Source organism: Neomonachus schauinslandi, chromosome 4, assembly GCF_002201575.2.
Source record: "Neomonachus schauinslandi chromosome 4, ASM220157v2, whole genome shotgun sequence".
NCBI lineage: Eukaryota > Metazoa > Chordata > Mammalia > Carnivora > Phocidae > Neomonachus > Neomonachus schauinslandi.
In genome coordinates, this window is record NC_058406.1 from 69,257,906 (window position 1) to 69,284,791 (window position 26,886).

General features: G+C 42.1%; 2 protein-coding genes across 2 annotated transcripts in view; one reads left to right on the top strand and one right to left on the bottom strand.

The window, feature by feature from the left end:
• LOC110580448 (uricase) overlaps positions 1–11,881 on the bottom strand; it is a 31,743-nt gene extending 19,862 nt beyond the window's left edge. The window contains exons 1-2 of the mRNA XM_021690150.1: positions 11,768–11,881; positions 1,225–1,443 (exon numbers count right to left, since the gene is read on the bottom strand). Coding sequence (XP_021545825.1) covers positions 1,225–1,443; positions 11,768–11,797 — 249 coding nt within the window. The 5' untranslated portion in view covers positions 11,798–11,881. The remainder of the gene's footprint in view (positions 1–1,224; positions 1,444–11,767) is intronic.
• A 266-nt stretch (positions 11,882–12,147) lies between these two features.
• On the top strand, positions 12,148–26,710 carry DNASE2B (deoxyribonuclease 2 beta). The gene is made up of 6 exons (XM_021690192.1): positions 12,148–12,697; positions 15,789–15,966; positions 19,280–19,364; positions 21,674–21,835; positions 23,169–23,366; positions 26,246–26,710. The coding sequence occupies exons 1-6, from the start codon at positions 12,585–12,587 to the stop codon at positions 26,584–26,586; spliced, it is 1,077 nt and encodes a 358-aa protein (XP_021545867.1). The 5' UTR covers positions 12,148–12,584; the 3' UTR covers positions 26,587–26,710.
• The last annotated feature ends 176 nt before the right edge of the window (positions 26,711–26,886 follow it).

Below are 26,886 nucleotides of genomic sequence, written 5' to 3' on the forward strand. Positions count from 1 at the left end.
TTTTTTTTTTTTTTTTTTTTTTTGATATGAGGAATTCTTAATCTCAGGAAACAAACTGAGTGTTGCTGGAGTGGTGGGGGGTGGGAGGGATGGGGTGGCTGGGTGATAGACAATGGGGGGGGTATGTGCTATGGTGAGCACTGTGAATTGTGTAAGACTGATGAATCACAGACCTGTACCCCTGAAACAAATGATACATTATATGTCAAAAAAAAAAAAGAAGATAGTAGGAAGGGAAAAATGAAGGGGGGAAATCAGAGGGGGAGACGAACCATGAGAGACTATGGACTCCAAGAAACAAACTGAGGGTTCTAGAGGGGAGGGGGTTGGGGGATGGGTTAGCCTGGTAATGGGTATTAAAGAGGGCATGTATTGAATGGAGCACTGGGTGTTATACGCAAACAATGAATCATGGAACACTACATCAAAAACTAATGATGTAATGTATGGTGATTAACATAACATAATAAAATAAAAATAAATAAATAAATAAATAAATAACATCTGCATGCCATGCAAAAAAAAAAAAAAAAAGAGAGAGAGAAAAATTATCTTGAGTTGCCCAGAAATCTGCTAGTGCTCCAACACAGCTTCACTCACATTTAAAGAAAGTAGAAGATGAAGTGTTAAAATAGCAGATTCTATCAGCTCCAAGACCCTTTTGAAGAGTACACTTACCACAATATACAGATACTAAGTGGTCATGGAGTTGGGAAAATTAGGAAGACATTAAAAGTTGGGCAAATGTATTTCAAAATATATCTTATATTCAAGATTCTCTTCTGTAGTAACACCAGGAAGAGAAATGGTACTTTTTTCTATAAACGTACACCATTCTAAATTAGCTAGAGGAATCAAAGAAATGTATGACGAAAATGTATAAAATCCTATTCTGAAATTCTCCGGGACCTTGATTGCCAATGATCCTAATTAAGAGAGAACATGTAAATTTGTCAGGTAGGATTCTCTTCCTAAAAGATGTAGTAAGTTGAGAACCAAAAAAGAGAAGTGAGGTTAAGAAGAAGAAAAAGAAAAAAGAAAAAAAAAAAAGCTTTTCTGTAAGGCTGAGAATTTTAGAATAGAAATTTAAAAAATTAGTGGCTTAAATGTAAAAATAGGATTAAAAAAATAAAGGGAACTTGCAGCAAGCAAATAATACCCTCAAGTTATAGTACAGTGAGTTCTGCATCAAGAGAGGCAGCGTCTAAGAAGAGTGACACCTACCCCTTTAAACTTTGCCAAGACATGAACCGTGTTCTTGATGGTGTCTGTGGGGATGATGTCTGAATTATCTCCATGCACGTAATCTTTTTTGGAGCTCAGAGTAAGTTGCACTGAAGTTGCCACCTCTTTAATGTTGTGGTATTTTCCATCTCGCTGAATATGAAGAACTCTTACCATATCCTTCCCATAGCCAGTTCGGACGAACTCCACCTCATCATTCTACAACAAAAACACAGTCCTCTTATTGAAGAAACCTAAACGAAAGCAAAAAGTCAACTCCAAGCTCTTCAAGCCTTGATTGAATCACATAATTATAAAAGGTGAGAGTTAAGAGTATTCATGAAAGCAAGACTATATCCGACCTTTGAAGAAAAATGGGAACTTTAACGGAGAAAAGAGAATTACGAGAAACAGTTGAAAATATATCCAGCTAGCCTGAAGACAGACAGGTAGAGGGCATTCTTGGTCATAATAACTAATGATAACAATAACAGTATCTCCTGGACCGAACTATTTACTCTGTTTTATTTAATTCCTGCTAACTTAATCCTTGTAACAGCTCTATAAACTCGTTTTTTTTTTTTTATTTGAGACAGAGAGAATGAGAGACAGAGAGCATGAGAGGGAGAAGCAGACTCCCTGCCGAGCAGGGAGCCTGATGCGGGACTCGATCCCGGGACTCCAGGATCATGACCTGAGCCGAAGGCAGTCACTTAACCAACTGAGCCACCCAGGCGCCCCTCTATAAACTCGTATTATTCCCATTTTACAGAGGGAGAAACTGAGGTTCAAAGAGTTTAAGTGACCTGCTCTACTCCACATAGCTAGTGAAGGATAGAGCCAAGGATTCCTACTCAGATCTGTTGACTCCAGATTTTGTCCTCTGAACCACTATGTAGACTGCCCTTCCTCTATTAACATGTTTTGACTATGTTAACTGAAAATAATTATATCCTCTTTTTTATACTGACTGATATTCTGGAGAAAATGCCGTGTGATCAATAAAAACAATTTGAAAATTGCTTCTTCTACTTGCTGCCGGGAAGAAGAGTAATTAGTGACAGGGTCCAGATTACCTTCAGGAGGGCAGAGCCAGGGCCATCTGGCTGCAGGGACAGCTATGCTTTTAGCGAAGAGACACTTAATAAAAGCCTGGTGACTGATTGTTTAGTAGCCTTATCTGGAGCCGGACCTCTCGCTAGCGAATGCATCCATCCCCACTGCTAGGATTCAGAAGAGTCATCCCTGGGCTTTACTGGTGTTTGAGAGAAGAAACAGGAGGGAGCAGAGGGGCAGAAAACCCTATTTTAGTTAGCGTCAAAATTGAACATTAAAATGGTAATGAAAGCAAAGTGACAAAAATAAAAGTAAATCAGAAACAACATGCAGTGAGAGTCTGGGGAGGGTCACAAAGGAACCTCCCCTGCTAATGGCACACAGGCAATCTGCTGACGGCGGCCCCAAATTCTGCTTACGTAAAGCATCACCAGGTCCCCGGGGAGGAATCGTGAAGTATGAGAGGCGGGCTTAAATCTCAGGGACAGAGCCTGCTAGGACATGCTGCTGATTCAAGGGACGACTCTTGGAGAGGTCCCTCAAAAGCCTCTGACCCAGTTTTGGAGGGACTCATCTTCAAGAACAGAATCAATAAGACAACGCAAAGAGCGGACTTAAAGGATCTTAATAAGGATGATAATACAGACAAGGAAAGAGTCACCGCTTGTGGTTGCAGGGGCTTTGGAATCAGACCAGGTCCAAATTCCGTCTTGCCATTTATAGCTCTGTGGTTGCAACAAATAATTTGTTGGCTCTGAGCCCTCAGTTTCCCCGGCTGTACAAACGGAGATAACCACCCCTACTTGTAGGAGTTGCTGGTGAGTGTGAACATCCCGGCTCAGTTCCTAGTACCTCGCGGAGCCGTGAGGGCCACCCCAACTACAGTGGCCACGTCAGGCCCGGCTGCGGGCACAGCAGTGGCAGGGATGGCAAGAGGGACTTTGAGTGAAGACACCAGTTTTTAGAGGAGAGAGCACTGCTGGCGGCAGTTGGAGGAAGACTCTGACATGACTTTTGAGCCACAGGGATTCCACCAGGGGGAAGGAGGCACTTGGCTGGCCTGGGGCCCCTGGACGGCATGGATGAGGGGCCAGAACCAAAGGTCTCCAAGATCGTCCATCAGCTGCAAGACACAGCAGGACTCAACAAATGTGACCCCTCAGTCCTACGCCCTGCCACTAAATACCCAAGCTACAGTAGCTCAGTCTGCGAAAGCAAGTGGTTCCTACATGATACACAGAAAGATTCAATGACAGCCACCCTTTAGGTCCCCAACCCCGCTCACCTCTCCAACTGCCTGTCTTGCCACAGCCTATTTCAAACTCTGCTTCAGCTCTCCTGAGCTCATTGGGCTTGCCCAGGCTCTGCATGCTTTCTCTGCCTGTAGGCCTTTGAATATGCTATTCCTTCTTCCTTGGGCACCTTTTCTCTTCCTTCCGCCCAACTACCAACCCCTTCACCTGCCGAACTTCTTCTAGTCACCCTTCAGGTCTCAGATGCCACTTCTTCAGGGCTGGAGTAGGTGCCTCTTCTATGTGCTCTGGAAAGAGTTACTGCCTTAGCAGAGCCTTTATCAAATTATGTTGCAATTGCCTCATCATATGTCTGATTTGTTAAAAAATGGGCGACTATGGAAGCAGGAACCATTCTATCTTAGTCATCATGGCAACCCCAGTGCTCAGCGCAGTGCCTAGTACATAAATAGGTGCTTAACAAATATGGCATGGCTGAATGAATGGTGCAACATCACCTTCACTTCTTGTGTGGTGACATGGAATAGTTAATGAAAATACCCCAAAGATTTCAATACAGAATCGCCACGTCAGCTCAAACCCTGAGCAGGAAGTTCCTCTTCCTGGGAAAGTGGGGAAGGCACCATCAGCTCTCTGATCGCCACAGCCCGGAGATCACAGGCACAGCCGACTGAAGAATAAAGGCCTGGGAAGGGCAGAACTGAGTGTAGAGAGAGTCAGGGATGCAGCACAAAGTGCTCACGTTGCTAACAAGACCGAGCACTCCACACAGCGCGGCCATCATGGAGCTCCTGCGTGACGCGTGCAGGAGAGGTCAGCCTTCCTCAGCGAGCCCCCAACCAGGCCTTGGCACCAGAGCAAAGCTTGAGTAATCACATTTACTGTGTAATAAGTGAGAAGAAAAAGGACATAACCATCTGAGGACGGAGCAGAATGGAACAACAGAGATGTGGGATGCCCGAGAGTCTCTCGGCAGGACCTGACAGAACGGATAACGGGTCCAGACCAGAAATGAGGCTGTTCTCCTCAGTAAGACTTCCCCCAGTTCTGCAGGCAGAGAAATCAAAAATAGGTGCCAGAACCCTATGGTGTAGAAAGCACAGTGTGGTGCGGAGATCTGTGTCCAAGATAACTGCACAAGAAGGTAGGAAGGTGGCTGTCATGTGGAGGGTGGGCAGGTGGCTGAGAGGATGGGCTCTGGGCTCTGGAATCAGGCAGCATAGGGGGTGAACCTTTGTTCTGCCACCTATTAGCTCTGCACATGGAGGCGAATTTCTCCATCTATAAAATGGGAATAATGGTAGTGCCCACCTTTCAGGACTGCTGTGAGGATTCTGTGGGAAAAACCACAAAGCACTCAGAAAAGGGCCTGGCAAATAGTGAGTGTTCAATAAATGTTAGCCATAATTATCATTGATAAATAATAACTACATGTCAAATTTTATATCAAAGGGTTCCAATTACTGTTAGAGATAAATACCCAGATTGCACGCCAACCCAGAAAGACTGCTGCTATGACAAGGCCTACTTCTGCCTTCATACTTTGGTTGTGTGGCTTCCTCAGGCTTGTGTGGCTTCAGGAAACAAACTTACAAAAGGAAACTCAATTTCCTAGAGTAATGCTCTGGATGAAACATCAGACCGAGTAAATTTTTACCTGGCTCTGCACAAGGAAAATCCCCGTTTCTTAGACATGTCTTGAAAGATAAGAGGATAGAAATCATTACTTACCTGCAAGTAATGTTGGAGAGAACTCTCTGAGATTGTAAATTAATCTTATTTTTCACTTCTGTAATGAGATAGTAAACATTCTCTTATTTGCAGACCATACTGAAAATGATGAAGGCCGTCACTACAGGTCTAGGGGTCCTTAGCCTGGAGTCTGTTAACCCTAGAAGGCCCAGTGGTTGGATTTGAGGTAGAAAATATTAAGAAAGATTTAAAAAAAAAAAACTTTTTTAAATTTAAAAATAACTCACATTTTCTCTTCAGTCTTAGAAGAGCTTCTGTAAGCCTCATCTCTTCCTCCATAACAGAGACAAATACAAAAGGGCTAGCTATTTAGGACCCAACACAGGTATAAAAATCAACTCAGTTGCAGTGCACCATGATGGAAGAACTGTTCATGGAGACAGGCCTCTCTTTCTGTCTTTGGAATGTTCTGGAGAAGTTCTTCCAATTCTGTGCCCAGGTTTTTCCTTTGCCTATTTTCTTGGGTATTCATGAACAAAAAGATTTCAGAGAAAGATGCTGAACTAATACGAGAAAAAGGAGTACTCATCTGAACAATCTTAATATCACTTTGGCAGATCTTAACAATACGTAAGGATAAGAACAATAATGGTGAATCATAACCTTAGAAGCAGCTGGTATTTCTTTTCGTTTCTTTTCTTTTCTTTTTTTTTTTGGCTGCCTAGGATCTACTAAATGTCAGATGGGAAAATACTGATATCTAGTAGAAAATGTCATGTTGCTTTAGGCTGTAGAGTGGCTTATTTTTGCTATCAAGGAGGGCTATGCCCTGAGTTATGTTCAAAGTGTGACTCTAAAGGGATTTTTCAAGCAGATGCTTCAAAAACAGGCTAACAAATCATATGCATAATTATGGTAGAAGGAAGGTGACCTGTTAGCTAACGAGGATTCTATTTACAGGTGCTCAGTGATTTTCAAACTTCTGCCTATTACTAAGAAAGAGAAAATTCAGTCACTAAATGTCAGGGGAAATGCTAATTTTCTTGCCAACCTCTCCATGGCGCCAGTAGCCTTAGGGCTGGGGACTGGAACAAGGCCCTCAGCAGCTTTCTAGCACTGGGGGCTGGAAACGCCACAACAAAGAATTGATGGAGACCTCCAAGAACTCGGTGGGAAGAAAATGTCACTGAAACGCGTGCACTGAAAGATACCTCTTTCCAAATGTGTAAGTCTTGAGAATAAAAATAACAGTAGTAACCATTTAGTGAGGGTTTCATCTGTGTCAGGAACTGGGCATGTATTATTCCCTCTGATCCTTTACCAGGACCCTGTGAAGTAGGTATTTTTAATCCAAGTTTGACCAAGGGAGATACTAGGGGTTCAGTGTCCTGCCAAGGTCACAAAATTACTTGGTGACAGAAGGCAGGAGGAGAACCCTGCCCATTTGCCCCCGAATAACAGGCTCTTTCCCACTACAGGCAGAGTCCTGATCCCCCCTGGACGGCCAGCCCACTCTTTAGGGAGAGAAAGGATATAGACGGAGGGAAACGGCCATGCAAACTTGAGTTTCTATACCATTTTTTAAATTCCATTAATTGGAATCTACATTATCTTATCTATTCCTCCCCAAACCCCTGCAACTGAAGAGGAAAAATCCCTATTTTAAAAGAAACTACATCAGGGATGTAAAGTGAGCTGCCCAAAGCTATAGGGCTACCAGGGAGACCCAGGCCGTGGACAGAGCCCTGCTGAGACTGAAAAGCCGTATTCTGCTTACACTGGACCAAGCAGAACTTATCAACCCCCAGAGAGACCCCAGTCCAAGCCATCACTTTTTTCTAGAACTGAAGTCATTGGTTTAAATTGCAGGGGAATTCTCTGCTCTGATCGATTCTGTGTGTATGGCTAGGATGTTTAAATAGTGAAGTAAGGGGAGAATGAAAAGCTCATTGCCCTTGGGGGCAGGATGAAAATTCAGCTTGGAGTCTTCAGTAACAGGCACTCCATTTGAGTCAAACACTGACTTTTATCTGGGCAAGGACAACTGTAAACACGAGTGATGTAGGTTTATTTGTGGTCATTAAACCCGTATCACCAAAAGACTGTTTTTAGTCCATCAGCAAAGATAAAGATGTAACAGTGTCACAGAAGAACAGGAAACAAGGAGGGAAGGAACCAGCATTTAATAAGCATTTGTCATGTGCCAGAGGCTATGCACACAGCCCCTCACTGAATCCTGAGAGCACTCTCTGAAAGCACAGATCATGAGCCTCACCTTGAGGGAAGGAAGCTGACAGTGTTGAGGTTAAATAGTTTGGTCAAAACCACATGGCTGTTGTGGGGGCGCTTGGCTGGCTCAGTTGGTGGAGCACGCAAGTCTTGATCTAGGGGTTGTGAGTTCGAGCCCCATGTTGGGTATGGAGATTACTTAAACACAAAATCTTAAAAAAAAAAAAAAAAGCCAAAACCACAAGGCTTTTTTTTTTTTTTTTAGATTTTTTATTTTTTTGACACAGAGAGAGGGGGGGAGAGAGGGGGAGAGAAAGCACAAGCAGGGGGAGGGGCAGAGGGAGAAGCAGGCTCCCCGCTGAGCAAGGAGCCCGATGCAGGACCCTGGGATCACAACCTGAGCCGAAGGCAGATGCTCAACCAACTGAGCCACCCAGGCGCCCCAAAAACCACAAGACTTTTGAGAGGCAGAGCCAGGCATGGAACCCAGGCCTGCCTGATTGTTTTCACTATACCCAGCTGCCTTTTTGACATAACATTATAAGTTCTTTAAAATTGGATTTTGCCTGCATACTCATTTTTATTTATCTGTTTAGATTTAATTCATTATAAATTCCACATAACCCCAGAATAGAAACCTCTGAAATCGTTTTCATTCAACCCATTCATTCATCTATATTTCTTTAGCTCCTTCTAGGTGATAGGCACCAGGGTAAGTGCTAGATATACAATAGCAAACCAGGCAGGCATTGTTCTGCCCTGATAGAGATTATACATTAGAAGTTTATACCCTTCACACTAGAACAAACCTTTTCAGTAAAAAATCAAAAGGTTCATATTTTAGGCTTTGCAGGCCATATAGTCTCTGTTGCAACTACTCAGCTCTGCCATTACAGTGTAAATAGTTATACATAATACATAAATGAATGGATGTTGCTGTGTTCTAATAAAACTTTATTTACAAAAACAGGCAGTGGGCCAGATTTGGCTTGAGGACCCCTGCTTTTGAGAAGAAGGCTCAGAAACATAACCAAGTAATTAGAACACATTGTGATAATTATTCCCATTGAAAAAAATACAGTGAACCCTGGGATACCTAAGCCAGATTGAGGGAGATCAAGGATAGCTTCCAGGAGGGCCTGGCATCCACAAAGCTATGAATGATGAATAGGAATTGACAAAATAACATTTTCTGGCCTTCTTCCATTAACTCTACTTATGTTTTCCTTTAACAACATTTTTCATAAATAATTCTTTGTTTCACAAATACCTGTATCACGTTGCTTGTCTCATCAATTTTCATCAAAATAATTCCAGCCCCCCCCCTCTTCCTCCCACAATAAGGATATCAACTTTTTCCTTCAGTCTGTCACATTCTAGATTTTACTCAGGACATCAACAGTCTTGTAAAAGTTTGAACGTTAAGTTAAACCTAAACAGATAAATTTTCTGGCATGTAAATCATACCTCCAAAGCTATTGAAAATAAAAAAAATAAAGCCAGCAGCCTGACTTCCAGAAGTCCTCAAAGGATGACCAAATTTCAGTGAAGCCAGCATAGGCCAGGGTCTGGAGAAATCCAAGTTTATCTCAATCTCAAGAAATTCTCACAGATAAGCCTTCAAAGAATATGGACTCACAGCTGAAAATAAAAAAGCACACAGGGTAGCGAGGTATCATGAGAGAGAGTTGCAGAAACAACAAACAGCAAAGACTTCAGATATTGGAATTATCAAACACAAAATATAAAATAACATATTTAATATTTTTACAGAAATAAAAGAAAGAACTGAGCATATCTCCTTCTTGAGATAGAGTGTATCTTCTCTTGAGCAAAAAACAAGAGACCATAAAAAAGACCAAGTAGGGGCGCCTGGGTGGCTCAGTCGTTAAGCGTCTGCCTTCAGCTCAGGTCATGATCCCAGGGTCCTGGGATCGAGTCCCGCATCGGGCTCCCTCCTCGGCGGGGAGCCTGCTTCTCCCTCTCCCACTCCCCCTGCTTGTGTTCCCTCTCTCGCTGTCTCTCTCTCTCTGTCAATTAAATAAATAAATAAAATCTTAAAAAAAAAAAAAGACCAAGTAAATCTTAAAATTTTGAAAAAAATTTTGAAGAAAAAAACCAATAGAACCTCTAGAAATGCATTACTAGGTGCATTAAGAAACAGATTAAACACAACTGAAGAAATATAATTAGTTATTTGGAAGAGATAGATTAAGTAACAGAATAATGTTGCCTAAGAGAGAATATGAGAACTGGAAGATAGATCCAAATAAAGAATTGGGATTAATACAGACACACAGGAGACAGAGTATATGCAAGAGACATAAAATGCACTAGGATGGTATGACAGAGCGAAAGTGGAAGAGGCACAATTTCAAGGAGATCAGGACTGAGATCTTCCAGACTTACTGGATGAATGAATGCAAACTTTCAACTATGAACTAAGAAGCCCATGACCAAGTGAAGAACTCTACCTTGTTCACTATACTCGGCTAAATTATAATGAAGGGGTTTTCTACTGTTTTTAGAGGTAATTGTACTGTGAAGGATCTGTGGTATTTTTGTCATCTTCTACTACTTGGGCTTCAAAAGTGGATATTGTGAAAACCATTCTATCCAGTTTGCATTTTCTCCATCCACCAAATTCAGTTTCCTTTCACATTACTTCACTGCTTTTAGCAAAAACCAGGACACACTGGAATCTAGTCTTTAGGGTAATGTTGACATCTCTGGAGCCCCTCAATGTCCAGTACAGGGTTTGATACCTACTGATTGCATAAGAAAAGTCACAGACTGACAATCAGCATGATCAAGTCAGCAACAACTGGAGATAAGAAAGCTTAACTGAAAGTTATATCTGAAAGAAAGTAACCTAACAGCATTTTTCCAGACCTTGAAACAAAATCCACAAAAGTGGATTTAGCAAATAGCATCCTAATACAGATGTCCCCCGGCCCAACCTCAGGAAGGGCTCAGGTTGTAGTAAAAATAATCTTAGCTAACATTTGTGGATCATTTACTTTTGGCCAGGCCCTGTGCTAAGCATCTAATGAGGAAAAAACAGGAATTATTTTATATCCTATTCAACAAACGTTCCTTAGCCTACATAACTGAAAACAAGTTGCTTATATTCTCTAAATGCATCAGTGAATCTTAAGCCTAGGGTACTCAGCTATTACCTTTATACAAAAGCTATCATAAGATAAAATTAATTTTATTTTATTTTAACTTAGAAAAATAAACTTCATGTTATGAAATTTTTAAACTCGATGAAAAGTTTACGGTTGCTGAAATCCTTTTTGTTTAATGCAATAAAAACATATATAAAACAAAATGATACCCACAGAGAAATGATGAGAATTTTTTTTTTTTTTAATTTACCAAGTTGATAGGTTGCAAACCTATCAGATACGGCACAGCCTTGGCTCAGGGCAGCGAGCCTCAAAGTTTAGGGTGTACTAGCATCACCACAAACCTTGTTAAAAAAAAAAAATGCAGGGCGCCTGGGTGGCTCAGTTGGTTAAGCGGCTGCCTTCGGCTCAGGTCATGATCCTGGAGTCCCGGGATCGAGTCCCGCATTGGGCTCCCCGCTCAGCGGGGAGTCTGCTTCTCCCTCTGACCCTCCTCCCTCTCGTGCTCTCTGTCTCTCATTCTCTCTCGCAAATAAATAAATAAAATCTTTTAAAAAAAAAAAAATGCAGGGCGCCTGGGTGGCTCAGTCGGTTAAGCGGCTGCCTTCGGCTCAGGTCATGATCCTGGGGTCGTCGGATCGAGCCCCACGTCCGGCTCCCTGCTCAGCGGAGAGCCTGCTTCTCCCTCTCTCTCTGCCTGCCACTCTGCCTACTTGTGCTCTCTCTCTATCTCTCTGTCAAATAAATAAATAAAATCTTAAAAAAAAAAATGCAGATTCCCAAGCCGAAGTGGAAGAATTCTGAGTTAGCAGGTCTGCACTGAAGCCCAGAATTCTGCCCCTTTTGCAAGCACCACAGGAAAATGTGGGTGGGTGGTCCAAACATCCTTCACAAAACTCTGTCTTTAGAGAAATAGAGCCCTAACCCTTCACTTTCCCATGAACCTTGAGTCCTGAAAAACTCCAACTCAACCAGATTTGCAAGATTCCAGTTTGGTCTGGGCTCCTAAGTGACTGATCTAGATCCATATTCAGAGGGACAGATCAGAGCCATAATGATTTCCAGACAGAGGGTAAAGTGCTACTTTTTATGACAGCATCTTTAATAATTGAGTCAATTTAAGAAATTCTTTTCATATGCCTGTCTACTCCCTTCCCTCCTCCAAAAAGAGAATGGTCTCACCTTTTTATAGTCATTGTGGTAATGGGCCATTTTCTCTTGGCCTTCAACTTCAAATTCAGTTTCAAGAGTGAAAAAGAATAGTTTGGGCAAAACAGATGTTTTCTAACATTTTTTATCTGACCTGAAGGGTGAGCAGTCAATATGTTTACCTGATTGCATTAAAACCAATTGGACACCAAGGGTTCTTGGGAAATGAAAGGACCACGTTGAGTGGCTAAAACCAGAGGTGGAGACAATGTGTAAACATCTTTGGTAAAATACAATTAAATTTGTTCTGACTTTGAGGCAACCCTTTGAAGTACACTTTAGGGAATGTTTACTTAAGACTGAGAGTATTAGAAGTGATAGATCCTAACTATTACTAAGACATAAGGTTTCGTCATTTCTGCTCAGTGCGTCACCGACAAGCATTTGCTTTCACTCCTGGGCCATCGTGAGGGAAAAACATGAAATATATTTAATTCAACATCTACTGATCAACATGGAGTTCCCCTGCCTACTGAACTTCCTACTACATGATGTTCACTCCGAAGAGTTAACTATATATCCCGTTTTTCTCTCCAGAACTTCTGATGACTTTGCAAAACAGTCAACAATTCAGCACCAAAGCCTCCGGAGTCACGCTGGCATGTTGTGACAGAACCACACAATGACATGAGGTTCACCCTGTCCTGAAAATGCCCGAACAGCGGTAACAGAGGTAAATGGAATCCCAACGTCAGCGCCAGCACGGACTGAGAGAGACCTGAGACTCGGAGTCCTCAGTCTCGGGGGCAGGTTTCCCGCTGTGGCATGGCGTGAAGGTGGCAGATAAAACATGACAGCAAGACTTCGGAGAACAGCCCTTGCTTTGCTCTTCTTTGGCCTCTTTGGGGTCCTGGAAGCAACAACAATATCGTGCAGGAATGAAGAAGGCGAAGCTGTGGATTGGTAGGTAAATGAAATGTGCGGATCGGTACATGCAGCTAGAAAGCCAGAGTATCTGAGGCAAAATGGCTCCCTGTAAAGGTCCAAAGGAGTCTTCCACCCTGCCTCTCCCTTTTAAAAAGAGAGGAAATTGAAGTGTGTAAATGGGCCAAATATCCAAATAGCGGCAGGCTCCTGGGTGGGAGAGCTTCCCCCCTGAGAAAGAGCTCAGCAGCCCCTAGTGAGCCTGATTTGCTGGTCCCAGAGGGGCACGGCTGGTGGCCACAGAGGAGGCGGAGGACTGATAGCCTCTCTTGGTTGGCAGTTGCCTTTCATTGCATTGTGCCTTTCCTAACAGAACCCTTCCAACATCCTTTTAGAGACTGACAAAGGAGAGAAGGCAGATTACTTTTTGTCTGACATGGGAGCTTGCTCTTCCCCTTATGAGAAGGAGAAAGAGGGCTTGATCGAACACAGCACTGTTGGGGTAACCTTTTTATTAGGCAGCACAAGGCAGCTGTTGGAGTGGGTACTAGGTCACTGGCCTCCTTCACAGTGTCAGAGAGACTAAGCACAGCATCACATCATGGTCATGGATTCTTCTAAAGCTTTGATCACCTTTTCATTCTTCAATTAAGGTGTTCAGTTTTGACATTATGGTCGGGATCAAGCTTTGCATAAACTTCAGGCTAGAGAACACAGATACGCTCACTCAGTCTCTCAGCAAACAGTTACTGAGCACATGCCAGGCCCTGTGCTGAGTTTTGAAAATACAGATATGGGGCACCTGGGTGGCTCAGTCGTTAAGCGTCTGCCTTCGGCTCAGGTCATGATCCCAGGGTCCCGGGATCGAGTCCCACATCGGGCTCCCTGCTCAGCGGGGAGTCTGCTTCTCCCTCTCCCTCTGCCTGCCACTCTGCCTACTTGTGCTCTCTCTATCTCTCAGTCAAATAAATAAAATCTTAAAAAAAGAAAATACAGATATGAACAAAACATGGTTCTTGCCCTCCAGGAGCTCAGTTATGGGGTGAGGGCATAGATGGGGCCATTGGGGAGCATAGAGCCCAAAAACTTCTCTGAGGAAGTAGTTTTGAGGTAAGTTTTAAGAACAAAGGTGAGCTGCTCAGAAAAACCAGGGAGCTGCAAGGGCATCTCAGGCCCAAGAGGGAGCAGTGAGGAGGTACAGGGGCAAAAAGGCAAAAAGCCACCAAGAGGGCATGGAAGCAGTTCAGTGTTGTTGGTGCTTCAGGAGAACGTGGTGATGGTGAGAGGGAAGCTCAGCGGGAGGCGATGGCCCGGTCATGAAAGGCTTCATGTGCTGGGCTGCAGAGTCCACACTCGACCCTCAAAGGGAGCTACTAAAGACCTTCAAGCAGGGATGTGATGTGGTCAGGTTCATATCTGAGAAAGCCCACTGGCGGTACTTTGAAGGCCAGCTGAATGGAGACCAGTCTAGCTAGAGTCATGGAGACCAATAGGACTCACATTATGGGCAAGGCAATGTGTGGACCCTCGTTCGAGAAATGGCAGTCAAATTAGAGAGGAAGGAACACTCTGAGAAAACTTGCCCGCAAGTGGGCTGAGGGTCGTAGGAGAGAGGGAGAAGTTAAGAAAGACTTCTATATTGCTGGCTTCTCTGACCATACGGATGTGTTCCCTAGCTGCAGAGAAGAGCAGAGTTGGAGCAAAATATTATAAACTTGGTTTCAAAAATATGGAGCTGGAGGTCTCTGGGACATGTATGCATGTAGGCTTCTCTGGACCTCGGCAGAGAGGTCTGGGCTACAAACAGATTCAGGAGTCTTCAGAATATAACTGGAAATGGTTACCTAAAAAAAATGTTTAAAAGCATGAGTTCTCATCTGGTATGTCGTGACACTGAGAGTTCTCCAGCCCTTCAGTAGTGGGCCACCACAGTGTGATTGACACATAAAATGTATTTTTGCCACAACTGAATGGACATCTCACTTGGCAACACCCATCAGAGGGAATGCTGAACTGAGCAGACAGGGAGGCAGCCTCGAGCTGCTACAACTCACTGTGAGAGTCAAGGGGCAGAGCAACATCAGGCCCGCAGCAAAGGATAATCTCAGGTTTCCTGCCACATGTGAGGACCCTGCGCTGAGAGTAAGAACGCATGCACAGGGCGGGAAAGAGCTCATGTAAATAGAAGCAAGCGTAGAATGTGAAGCTTTTACGGGCAGTGGGAGACACTGGCGTGTGGCGATAGTGAATGCATTAGAATGTTTGCTTCATTGTATTTGACAGTTCACTGTGGGATTTTTGCTATTAGAGAGTATTTGGCTAGACCAAGGGGTGACTTTGCCCTCTGGAGACTTTCAACATTGTCTGGAAACATTTTCGATTGGCAGAGCTGAGGAGTACTAGTGTCGTCTAATAGGTAGAGGTCAGGGAGGCTGTGATGCCCAGTACAGCCCCCCGTGGCAAAGCGTGATCTGGCCTGAAATGTGAACACAGCACATTGAGAAGCCCTGGGCTACATGATCCAACCACCCCTCCTCCCTGTGAAATACCTGAAGAAGATATACAAACAGGAGATAAGAGTAAAGAAGGCAAAATGCTTACTTGATTGGCCGGTGTTGGCCCTGAATCCTCAGTGCAGGGCAGTCTGATAAACAGCTGAAGATTGTGGCCTAGGCCAGAGGCTCAAGGGAGGTGCCATCTACTCTGCATGCCAGACCCAAATCTCAGACCCAGCCAGCCAGCTACAAAGAGATGAGCATGCCAAGCACTTGGGGCAGAAGAGAAAAACACATCCAAGGCCTTTGCAGTCCAGCCCTGGGCTTTGGCCTCTCCCTAATGCAGCCATAAGGACTGTGGAAACAGAAGAGAGCCATGGTCAATGGGTACAATTCATACATGGGCTTCCCCTACAGGGACCCTCTCCGCTGGGCTGGTTACTCTCTCGAGACGTGTCCCGTCAGATTCGCAATTCCTTCTCTGGGAAGGAGCAAAGTAAAGGTGAGAATAGAGGCAGAAAGCTGGAGCAAGTTCCTTAGGCTTAGGAAACATAAGTAAAATGATATGTTTAGGTGCTTAACACCAGGGGAGCAGTCAATAAACGTTAGTAATTTGTAATTATTTCCTTTGTTAGGTTTATCTTTTATAAGTTACCTAAAAAGCAAGACAAGGAAAGCAGACAGACTGGGTTAGAGTCCCTATACCTAGACTCTACAACCAGAAGCTGGAGAAGGAGTAAGCAGCTCATGAACACCACCAAGAGTGTGCTGGGAAGGACATTACAACAGCTATATGAAGCACACGCCTCCAAGGTAAGCTGTAGTTCATCATTCATCTGAATCATATAAAATGCGTGAAACAGAATCTAAAGCTTCCAAAAGACTTTAACGGCTAACCTACCAAACCCCCAATCCTAGCAACTTGAAGTAAGCCAGCGCAGAATCTGAATCAATCTAAAACCTTAAGGCATATGTCATCAGACTCTACAGCAATGCCAAATTATTGGCACATTCAGCACTATATCCAATAGTATCGCTGGGTAAGGTGGGAACTAATTACATATGGAAGCCTTCTGGCTGCCAAACTCTGCCAATTCACTCAGTACTTGCTATCTTATCCCTCTGACAGAAATAGAAAGGAACCCCCTCCTGTTATAATGCAATCGAGACCTGCAGTCAATATGCCATGAGGGATGGATTGCTGATGCTATGGTGGGGATGAGTGGTGGTGGCCCACGTAAAGGTTTCCACTTGGTCTTCCTTTTAATTTATCATTTTCCAAATAGTAGGTTGAGAGCTAGGGCTCTAGTGCAAGGCCCAGAACTAACTTGCCTGAATGGAGACTAAACCTGCTATCTGGACTCGATCAGGCAATGAGCTAACCAGCCAAAAAGACACAGGTAAGTAGGCTGCTGGCTCACTGTGGGCAGTCTCCCGAAGTTCCAGGCACCATCTCCTGTTCGGTGACAAGATACTGCTTTCCAACCAGGGGTGACAAATAAAGTCAAACAATAATATGCGGTTGCACGCACGGCTGCATTCCTAACACTCACTTACAGAGAAATCAATGTGTATAAATGACTCAGCACTTACAGTGTACTGGGCCTTTCCACAAGTCAATAAATCTAATCCCCACAATACTGTGTTAGACCTTAGCACTATGGTACATGTATATGTGAGTATTTACTTAAGACATGCAGACAGCTGTCCCTACGTGTGCTAATATTCACTTTATTCACCTGCCATTAAGACCAGCCTTCAGTCAAATTACAAAGTAAGAATTTATTTGTAAGGTGCACCAAGCACTGTTCTAGGTGCTTTTTAAAATTATTGAATCCCAGCAGCAACCTTGTTTTAAATTAATAGATTATTATGTAAAGCCAAAACTGCCTTCTTTCCAAGGTTGGGGATGGAGGCCGGGAGCATAACCCATCAGTGAGAAAATCAACGCTTCTACTGTTCCTTTCCCCACTGGGGAGAGAAAGGAAAGAGCAACATGGTAGAGCCTCTGTCATTTACCTTAGTTGGGGCAGATGGTTCTTACTTTGGCAGAGTATAATACTGATCTTTGGAGGCACAACACTAGCCCCAGAGCCTAGGAGGGCAAGAGAGCTAAACTGCTCTGCAAAATAGAAAAGAGTAGATGAGAGCTAGGAATTAGAAAGCGTAAGAAACACGGAGGGAGACCGGGAGCAAGTCGGTGTAGTGATGTAAAACCATTCAATGTTTTGTAGCCTCAGTAAAACCTGCTCCTACACAAGGCCTTGAGTGATGGATTCGGGAAAGAAAATGACAGTAAAGGGGTTCATTTCCCTGTCTGATTGGCATAGAGCCAAAAGAAGAGCAACAATAGTGGGTGACACCCAAGCGAGATGGGGTGTTCTTTGGAACCTGGAGTTCTGTGCCAGGCGTGATGGTGAGACATAACTCCCCCAACCCGACCTGGAATTCTAACAGAAAGCAGAATGCAAGATCAGACCAACTGGTTTTAAATCTCAATTGTCAAGATGACCTCGGCCAATATCTCAGTTATATTTGGAATTGTTTCCCTTCTTTTGCCCTTGTCAATAAGAACCTTCCATACACCTTCATAGTAACGCTTATCAAACTATATTGTAGTTGCCTGTACTTTTCCATCTATATTCCCTGCTAGACTAGGGGCCAAGACTGTGCTAGTCTTGTCCAACATCCAGTAGGCAAAATAATACCCAGCCTAGGCGTTGAAGAACTAAAGCTGTCCAGAGGCACATGCGTAGGCCTACCTACTCTTAAGTCCATGGTCTGTCCCCTTTATCAGAGAGCCTCTCTTCACTAGAGCTACATCCCATTTAACCTTAGCTTATTGTTACCCTCCTGGTTAGAATAATACACTTCGTCTGTTATAAGAATAAAGTTCCTCACGGAATCTTCCCAGAGCCCCTTCACATTGCATGCCAAAGGCACACAATGGCCTCATGACCACATTCAATGCCAGCTCATTGAATCACTAACGGTCAGAGTCCTCCAGCAGAGGACATGAACACCAACAGTAGCTATGGTCAATTGTGGAAAATGAGGATAAGAAGACAGCTTCTTTTCCTGGATATTCATAAATATAGTAGCCAGGAGTGCTTCACAGACTATATGGTGCATTAAAAAAAAAAAAAAGTTTTTAGATTACATCAAATAATGAAGCAACTGTAAGCGACTCAGTTATTGACTTTTTTTCTGAGAGAAAAGGAGGAACCTTTATTTTTTTTTTTTTAAAGGAGCTGGGTTGTCCTTTCTTGCTTTTAATTATGTCCCCAGATTTTTTTAAATATCAACATTATTGGCTTCGATAAGAATCGCTGCATCATGACACAAATGAAATGGAACCACACAGAACAAATATAAGCACGTTTCCAAAACATGACATAAGAGATACCACTAGAATAATAGCTTCATTTTTACTCAGAGATTTGGCCAACTGTTCAGAAAATGTACGCATATTTTGCCTTACCAGAGGAAATCCAATATCACACATTCAACTTCACCACTTTTTCTAAGCAGAAAATATCAAGCAAGAAAGGTGAAGTGACACTGAGAAATGGATTGAAGGAAAATCTTCCCCTATAGGGAAGTAGTGGGAGCAGAGAATGAGGAATCCTGACTAAACACAAAACTATGACCAAGAGGTGAAGCACAATGTAGGCAGAGGAACCCAGAAAGACCCTGACAGCCAGTTCCACATTGTGCCTCTAATATCAGTGGAAAAAACCCAGGTGTAATCCTTGGCTGGTTGTTCCTACTTCATTTCCTGAACAAATATTTAAGTACTCCTTTATTACACACTGGTTGCCAAATGAGAAACGCGGGTCCAAAACATCCAAGAGAAATAGGAATATTGCCCTCGCATGCACATCACGATGCATAGGGTCCCTGTCACATGAGACGAAGCCATACATGGTTGAGAATGGACTTCCTATTCCCTGTCTTGCATGGCTCAAAATTCATATTGATGGGGAAGCTGCCCATTAGGAGAATGGATGACTTCTCATGTGTATTAATGAAAGCTCTGTACTGCAGTCTGGGTGGCTGGTAGAAATGTGGTGAGCATTTACGAGTGTAAGATTTACACCATTATAACCCTAATGTGTTCCTGCAGAATAATAATACAGCCTATCTACTATACAATGATGGGGTCCCTACCTCTGTGAATTATTACAGCAGAAAATATGGACACACTAAAGGTATGACAAAAGCTGTTAGTTTCTCTTTCCTCCTGGAAATCAACATTCTCTTAAACGTTCTATCTTGAATATTCTTATATTCCACACTAAAAAGATAGCTTTTCTTTTTAATGGTTTGAGTTATCAAAATGCATGATTTCTATATCACAGGTTATAATTATATCATTTGACTTGGAAATCTCCTTTTCACAAATTCCTTTTTATTTCTTAACATTTAAAAATACATGCTTTATAGGAGAAATCCAAGTACTGACTACTGGGAATACCAACCAATCTATCTATGTGTGTGTTGTGTGTGTGTATGTTTGTGTGTGTGTATGCACACATTTCAGTCAGATTCATTGGGGTATAATTTACATAGAATAAAATTCATTCTTCTTAGTGTACAGTTCCTTTTGAAATAAATATTTTTGAAAAGTATTTTAAATAGATTTTTTATATTATGGTAATTTTGTTACATATATTATAATTTTTATTACAGGAAATTTTATTTTTCTATTTATAAACTATATATATATATATATAATTTAAAAATTCAAAATGCCAGCCAACCAAAAATCTGTAATCCTAGGACCCACTAGATAATCACAATAATCCTTTCTACTTACTTTTTCTATAGTATGTATTTTAAAACATTTTTATAAAACTATTGTAATGACTATTTTCAACCGCTTTTCAACTTAATACATCATGAATAATTTCCCACGGCAACAAGTATTTTTCAGAAGGTCCCAAACACAAATGCCTTCAGCGGCAGGCAAATGGACGTCAGCAAGCCAGGTGGGCTGAACTAGCAGGTCATTGAAGAACTGGAGGGTGCATACTTTGTCAAAAGGGGCAGACAGTATACAGCTTGCCTTTTAGGGATGCAATTTTTCAGGAGATGTTGAAAATTAGTATTTGTGGAAAATTTCTCCAGTGTTTAAATGTTGGCAATAAACTCAAAGTTACTCTGTGAGCATAATAATATGTATCTACAGGCTAGATTTGACCAGTAGGCTGCCACTTTGCAACCTCTGATTAAGAATATAATTTGTAATGGCTGTCAAATGTCATGAGCATTCAAAGCTTTTGATTTAGCCAAGTTGCCTCCCTGATGGTCTTATTAGCATAGAGTGCAGCAATTTTTATAATACACCACATTCTCCAACCTCTCTTCCAACAACCCTCAACCACCATTCTCACTCCACCTTGTTAGTTGCTAAAAGGGTTTGGGAAAAAGACTGGAAAGGGAATGAGACCCCATGTCCAGAGGGGGTGCTCTCTTTGTCAACAGGTGCCTGACATCCTGCGGCATTAGTACCAGGGGGTTAGGATTTCAGGCAAACAGCACACTCATCTGGGCAGAAGAGAGCCTCTGAAGGTCATCCAGCTCTTTTAGGCAACAGGACTTTGGACATTTTCCCCCTGGACACAGGGAATAATTCTATATCCACTGAGAGACCAATAGTGTTCTTTCTTAAAGTGTGTTCTTTGCAAAAGAAATAACTGGCAGGCATTTGGTTTCCACTCTAACAATAAGACAAACATGCATACTTTATATTTGCATGGTTATATGCAAACTGGAAAGTCTAGTCAGCATACCAAAACTATCCCAATTTATTTATAAACACAGAAATAGTCACAGATGCCTGTTGGGTAGGATTCATTTTGCCATGTCACAAGATGATGAAAATCTTTCTGTTTCCTTCCTTTCCGGTTTTCATGTTATTTTGCTCTAGGAACTTCACTAAACACAATTAACTGGGCTGTTTTGGCATGGCTTCTCTTTTAATTCTCTTTGCCTCTTGTTTCTGGGCTTGTGGAATTGACTAGTCTTCTACACATAAGCGAACATCAGTTTCTTACAACAAATTACCACAGGTACATTTCTCCACTCGGTATTTTCTCTTTCAGCTCTTTTTTAGCCAGCTTTTGAAAATAGCTTAGGTGCTTAGCAGTAAAGAGACTCATTATCTGAAGCTTGTCGGGTGACTATATAGTTTAACAAGGTCAAATTCCAATTTAGCAAATTTGCATTCTGCCAAAACAAGTTCTTCTTATGATTACAACATGAAATTCCTCTTAACTCTTCACAGGGTGTCTGCCCTGGCTCTCTTTTTGGTGGCTTATTATCAGTAATGGGGCAATGTGATGTGTGCCCAAATTGGTTTTGAAATCTTTGAAAAACAAGCATAATCTTTGTGATTTTTAATGGAATAAAACATTGGCCTGAAATATAAATGGGCTTAAATCTTGCAGCTTTGAACACTATTATTGAATGGAGATTTGTTTTTCTAATGTATCTGTATTAACTGTATTTTTGGTAGGCTTACTGCTGTGGAACAGAGTCCAGGGAATCTGGCTGATTCATTCCATTCCCCGGTTTCCTCCAACTCCTGAAGAAGGCTATGATTATCCACCCACAGGAAGAAGACATGGACAAACTGGCATCTGCATAACTTTTAAGTATAACCAGTATGAAGCAATAGGTAACACTAGAGTGTGTTAAAAAAGAGAGAGCAATGTTAAAGAAAGCATTTGGAAATGTATTAATAAATGTATTACTTCATCTATTTCTCTATTCATTAACACTCTGATACCTAGATTCTAGTAGATTCTAATATTGGCATTGCCATGGTGAGACCTTGAACAGGTTCACTTACTAGACCTTTGTTTCCTGATCCACCAATGAAGTCTTTGAAATTGATCAGGGGTAGTATTTTCAAATGTCTGCAGTGGCCAGGCAGGTAATGAAAATGGGTGAAACAGACAAACAACGCCGCATGGGCAGTGGGGACAGTAACAAACTGGGGTGTTGACTCTCCCCTCAAAAGCCTCAGCTCTGCCACGTGGCTCTGCAGAAAAGCAGACCTAACGGTATCAGATCTCCATATTTTTCAAGAGGAACTAGGAATCTAGGGATGGGAGGGTGAGAGAGAGTCGGGAAGAAAGTATGGTCTCAATCTTATTTAAGAAAATAATTGTGCAGATTACATGTTGCCTGCAGACCACCAACTTGACAGCTCCAAGCCACGTGATCTTCCTTTAAGATCCCAAGCTCAAGCAGCCAAAAATACTTGGATTTGGAAAACTATGGTGGGGGAGAAGGAGAAGTAGGAACGCTGTTTTACCAATCTCTTTTTACTGAGGATGCTGCTAAATTGTAGTAAAGAATGATTTACCTTTAAGTATAGGAGATTTAGAATATGTTTTTCATTAAATTTCTACCTTATGGCAAGGATTACTGAGGCTGTCACCCAAGTTAAGCCCTAGTTTAACTAACTGAGTTCCCGTAATGATTATAGAGATAAGTAGCGTAGAGATTAGGTGCACATGCTGATGAGTTGACCATTCATTGAGCTGGATGATCAGTGCACGGGAGTTCTCTACTTTTGTATATGTACGTATTTGAGAAAGGAACATATGACCTCCAATGCCAGACTGCCTGGATTTGAATATCAACTCCATCAGCTACAAGCTTTATAACCCTGTGCATATGACGTAAATTCTCCATTAATTCATTTGTAGAATGAAGAAAATGATAAAAGAACTTACTAGTATGATTATTGTTAGGATTGAATTAGTACACCCATGTAAAACCCATAGAACAATGCCTGGAAAGTAGGGAGTACTCAATAGGTGTCAACTATTTTAACCAAGAGTAATTTGAAAGCTATTGGTTTAAAGAAGGGAATACTCTTGTTTTTCGTTTTTTGTTTTTTGTTTTGCTTTGTTTTTTAATTCACAACAAGATCTATAATATCAACAAGCATTTCCATCTGTGTCCTAATTCTCAACTTTTCTTTCTGTTTCTTGATCCAGATTCTCAGCTCTTGGTCTATAACCCAAACATTTATAGCTGTTCCATCCCAGCCATCTTTCACCAGGAGCTCGTTCACATGCCGCAGCTGTGCACTGGGTCCAGCTCATCAGAGATCCCTAGCCGGCACCTCACTGCACTTCAGTCAGCCCGGGGCCAAAAATTCCTCCATTTTGCAAAGTCTGATTTTTTCCTTGATGGTATGAAAGATCATGATCCAACCATATGTAACTCTGCTGTTGGACTCACTTTGGATTGTACAGAGGAAATATTCTGATTATTCAGGGCTAGGGAAGTAGAAGGGAAGGGAGGAAATAGGAAAGAAAGGGAAAAGGGAAGTTGGATCAGTTCAGACATTTGCCTGCTCTGCTTGAATAGCACAATTGCTGATCCAATCGCCAAAGTATCTCACAACCATCCAGCCAGGGGCCAGTGAAAACTCAGTCTCCAGCCTCAGTTGGGCACAGGACCACAGCTGTCTCCTTTTTTCCCATTCCCTAAGCAGCTATTTTAAGCCTTCTTTACTCTCAAGTCCTTTACATTACCCTGACACCTCATTCTCAGCCTCACTTTTTCCTTCATAGAGAGAACAGAGATCACCAAGGAGAAATCACTTCAAGGACAAACCCCACCCAAAACAGTAGGAGGTTGCTCAAAAATAGAAATATCACATGATCCTATAATTCCACTACGGGGTATTTACACAAAGAAAACAAAAATACTAATTCAGAAAGATATATGCAGCCCTATGTTTATTGCAGCATTATTTACAGTAGCTAAGATATGGAAGCAACCAAAGTGTTCATCAATAGATGAATGAATAAAGAAGATGTGGTGTATATATACACAATGGGATATTACTCAGCCATTAAAAAGAATGAGATCTTACCATTTGTGACAAAATGGATGGACCTAGAGGGTATTATGCTAAGTGAAATAAGTCAGACAGAGGAAGACAATGATTTCACTTATATGTTGAATTAAAAAAACAAAACAAATGAACAAACACCCTCCCCCCAAAAAAAGGGCAGAAATGGACCCATAAATACATAGAACAAACTGATGATTCCCAGAGGGGAGTGAGTAGAGGGATGGGCAAAATGGGTGAAGGGGAGTGGGAGGAACAGACTTCCAGTTATGGAATGAATAAGTCACAGGGATGAAAGGAGCAGCCTAGGGAATATAGTCGATGGTATTATAATAGCATTGTATGGTGTCAGATGGTAGCTCCACTGTGGTCAGCATAGCATGATGTACAGAGTTATCGAATCACTATGTTTTATACCTGAAACTAATGTAACATTGTGTGTCAGCTATACTTCAATTTTTAAAAATAGCTAAAAAAAGAACATACGCACTCTCAACAATCTTATCTGTTTCCGTTCCTTTTCACGAGTTTTCTCTCATCCCAACAGAAGAAGTGCACCCCTTGTGCCTTGGAACCCATCCCAGCCTCAGAATACCTTGATTCATCCACTTGATCTGTTCTCCCTCTTCTATTTCAACAGACCCACTCTATAGAAGCTCTGTCCCCTTAGCACACAAACATTCCTAAAAACCTTCCCTCAGTTCTAGATCCCCTTCTGTCTGTTTCTTCTTTTCTTCCAAATTTCTTTTTAAAAAACTCTTCAGAACATTCGCTTGCTCGATGCTCCTTCACTGCAGTCTTGAGCCTCTGCCTGTAGACACTCCAATCTCTCCCCAGTCACCAATGACTCTCTTAGTTGACCTCACTGTCTTCCTTCCTTGCTTGCTTGCTTGCTTCCCTCCTTTTATATTAGATAAAATTTACTGAATGCCTACCACTTGCCAGGCCCTCTGTTAGGCACCAGATAGAGATCCAAAAATTAACAGGACAGAAATAGCCTCCACAGAATTTGGTACTGTTAAAACCCTTTCCTTCCTGAAACACTCCCCCTCCCTGATTCTGGGGAGTATATAGTCTCTTGGTCTTCTTCCCACTTCTTTTAAGTCTCTTCTGCCTACTCCTTACGTGACTAAGTTGCCATGTGGTCCTCTACTCTTCCTTATCTCATTCTACATACTCACTCTAGGTTATTCCAGCAAGGCTTCAGGTGATTCCCAAGACTAGATCTGCACCCCAGACCTCTGGACTGGCAGATGTATTCAACAGTGGGTGGGACATTTCTACTTGGAGGTGGCACAGCCACACCAAATTCAACCTGCCAAACTCATCATTATCCCCCACAAATCCACTATTTTTCTTGTATTCTGCAGAGTCAACTGGGGACTCCAGATCCCTCTATCAAGTCATCAAATTCAATCAGTTCCAGGTTCTTAGTAACACTCACATTTATCTTTTCTTCTCCAAACTCTCTGCCACTGCCACAGTCCCACCTGTGTTTATTGTCACAGTTATTGTGACAACCTGATATTTTCTCTATCTCCAATCTAATGCACCTTTCTCAGTTCATCCTCCACATTGCCTCTCGATTGATATTTATGATCATAAACCAGTTTCTATTAATTCTCCATTAACACTTCTTTAACAACTCCCCCATTGAGGGGCGCCTGGGTGGCTCAGTTGTGTCTGACTCTTGATTTCAGCTTAGGTCATGATCTCAGGGTCATGGGATGGAGCCCTGCACTGGGCTCTGTGCTCAGAGCAGAGTCTGCTGAAGATTTGCTCTCTCCCTTTCACCCTCCCCTCTGTTCACTCTAAATAAATAAATAGCCCCATTGATTTCAGGAAAATCCAAACATTTTGGCATGATTTGCAAAGATCGCTAGAAGCTGGCCCCTGGTTACTTCTCTAGCTTTATTCTTCCCGAAGATCTTTTCAGGATAAAAACATATATTGCTCTCTTGCTTGCGTGGAACAGAAGACATTTTTAAACACCAATGTCATCTTAGTAATAATGATAATAACTTTTATTTACATATCACTTTAGCACTTACAAAATGTTCTCCCATCCACTATCTCAATTATGTTGTTATTACTGTGCTTGTGACATCCACATATCAGGGGTGAATGATGATTTCCATTGCTGAGGATATTTTCAGGGACTTATCTAAGTATAAATACTAACCTCGCTATCTTTCTCCTTGTAAACTCTAGACATCTTTGCAGCCTGGATGGCTCAACATTTGAAGACACACTTGCTAACAGAAACCTGGCAGCGAAAGAGACAAGAGCTTCCTTCAAACTGCTCCCTTCCTTACCATGTCTACAATGTCAAAGCAATTAAGATATCTGGACAGTCTTATTTCAGTTCTTACCAGGATCATGCCAAATGGTGTGTTTCCCAAAAGAGGACCAAAAATCACTGGACCTGTATTGGAGACCTAAATCGGACCCCATACCAAGCCTTCAGAAGTGGAGGATTCATTTGTACCCAGAATCAGCATATTTACCGCGCATTTCAAGGCCTGGTTTTATATTACGAGCACTGTAACTAAACTTGGTGAAAGGACATATTTTCAAAGCTGACAATGGGTCTTCTTCCGTCAGATCCATTCTTTATATATTAAAAGCCTATGAATGTAGTTACACTCCACATATCATCAAATAAAATGCTTTTCTACCATGTTTACCATTTTATCTTCCACTTAGTGGCAATTTATCTACTTTTCTTTTATATGACATAAACATAAATTATTATACCTAACTAAAGTGAGAATGGATGGAGTAGAAGAAAAAATATTCTCAATTGTTCATAGATTGACTGGATATCTCCTAGATGAATTGCATCTCCTTCA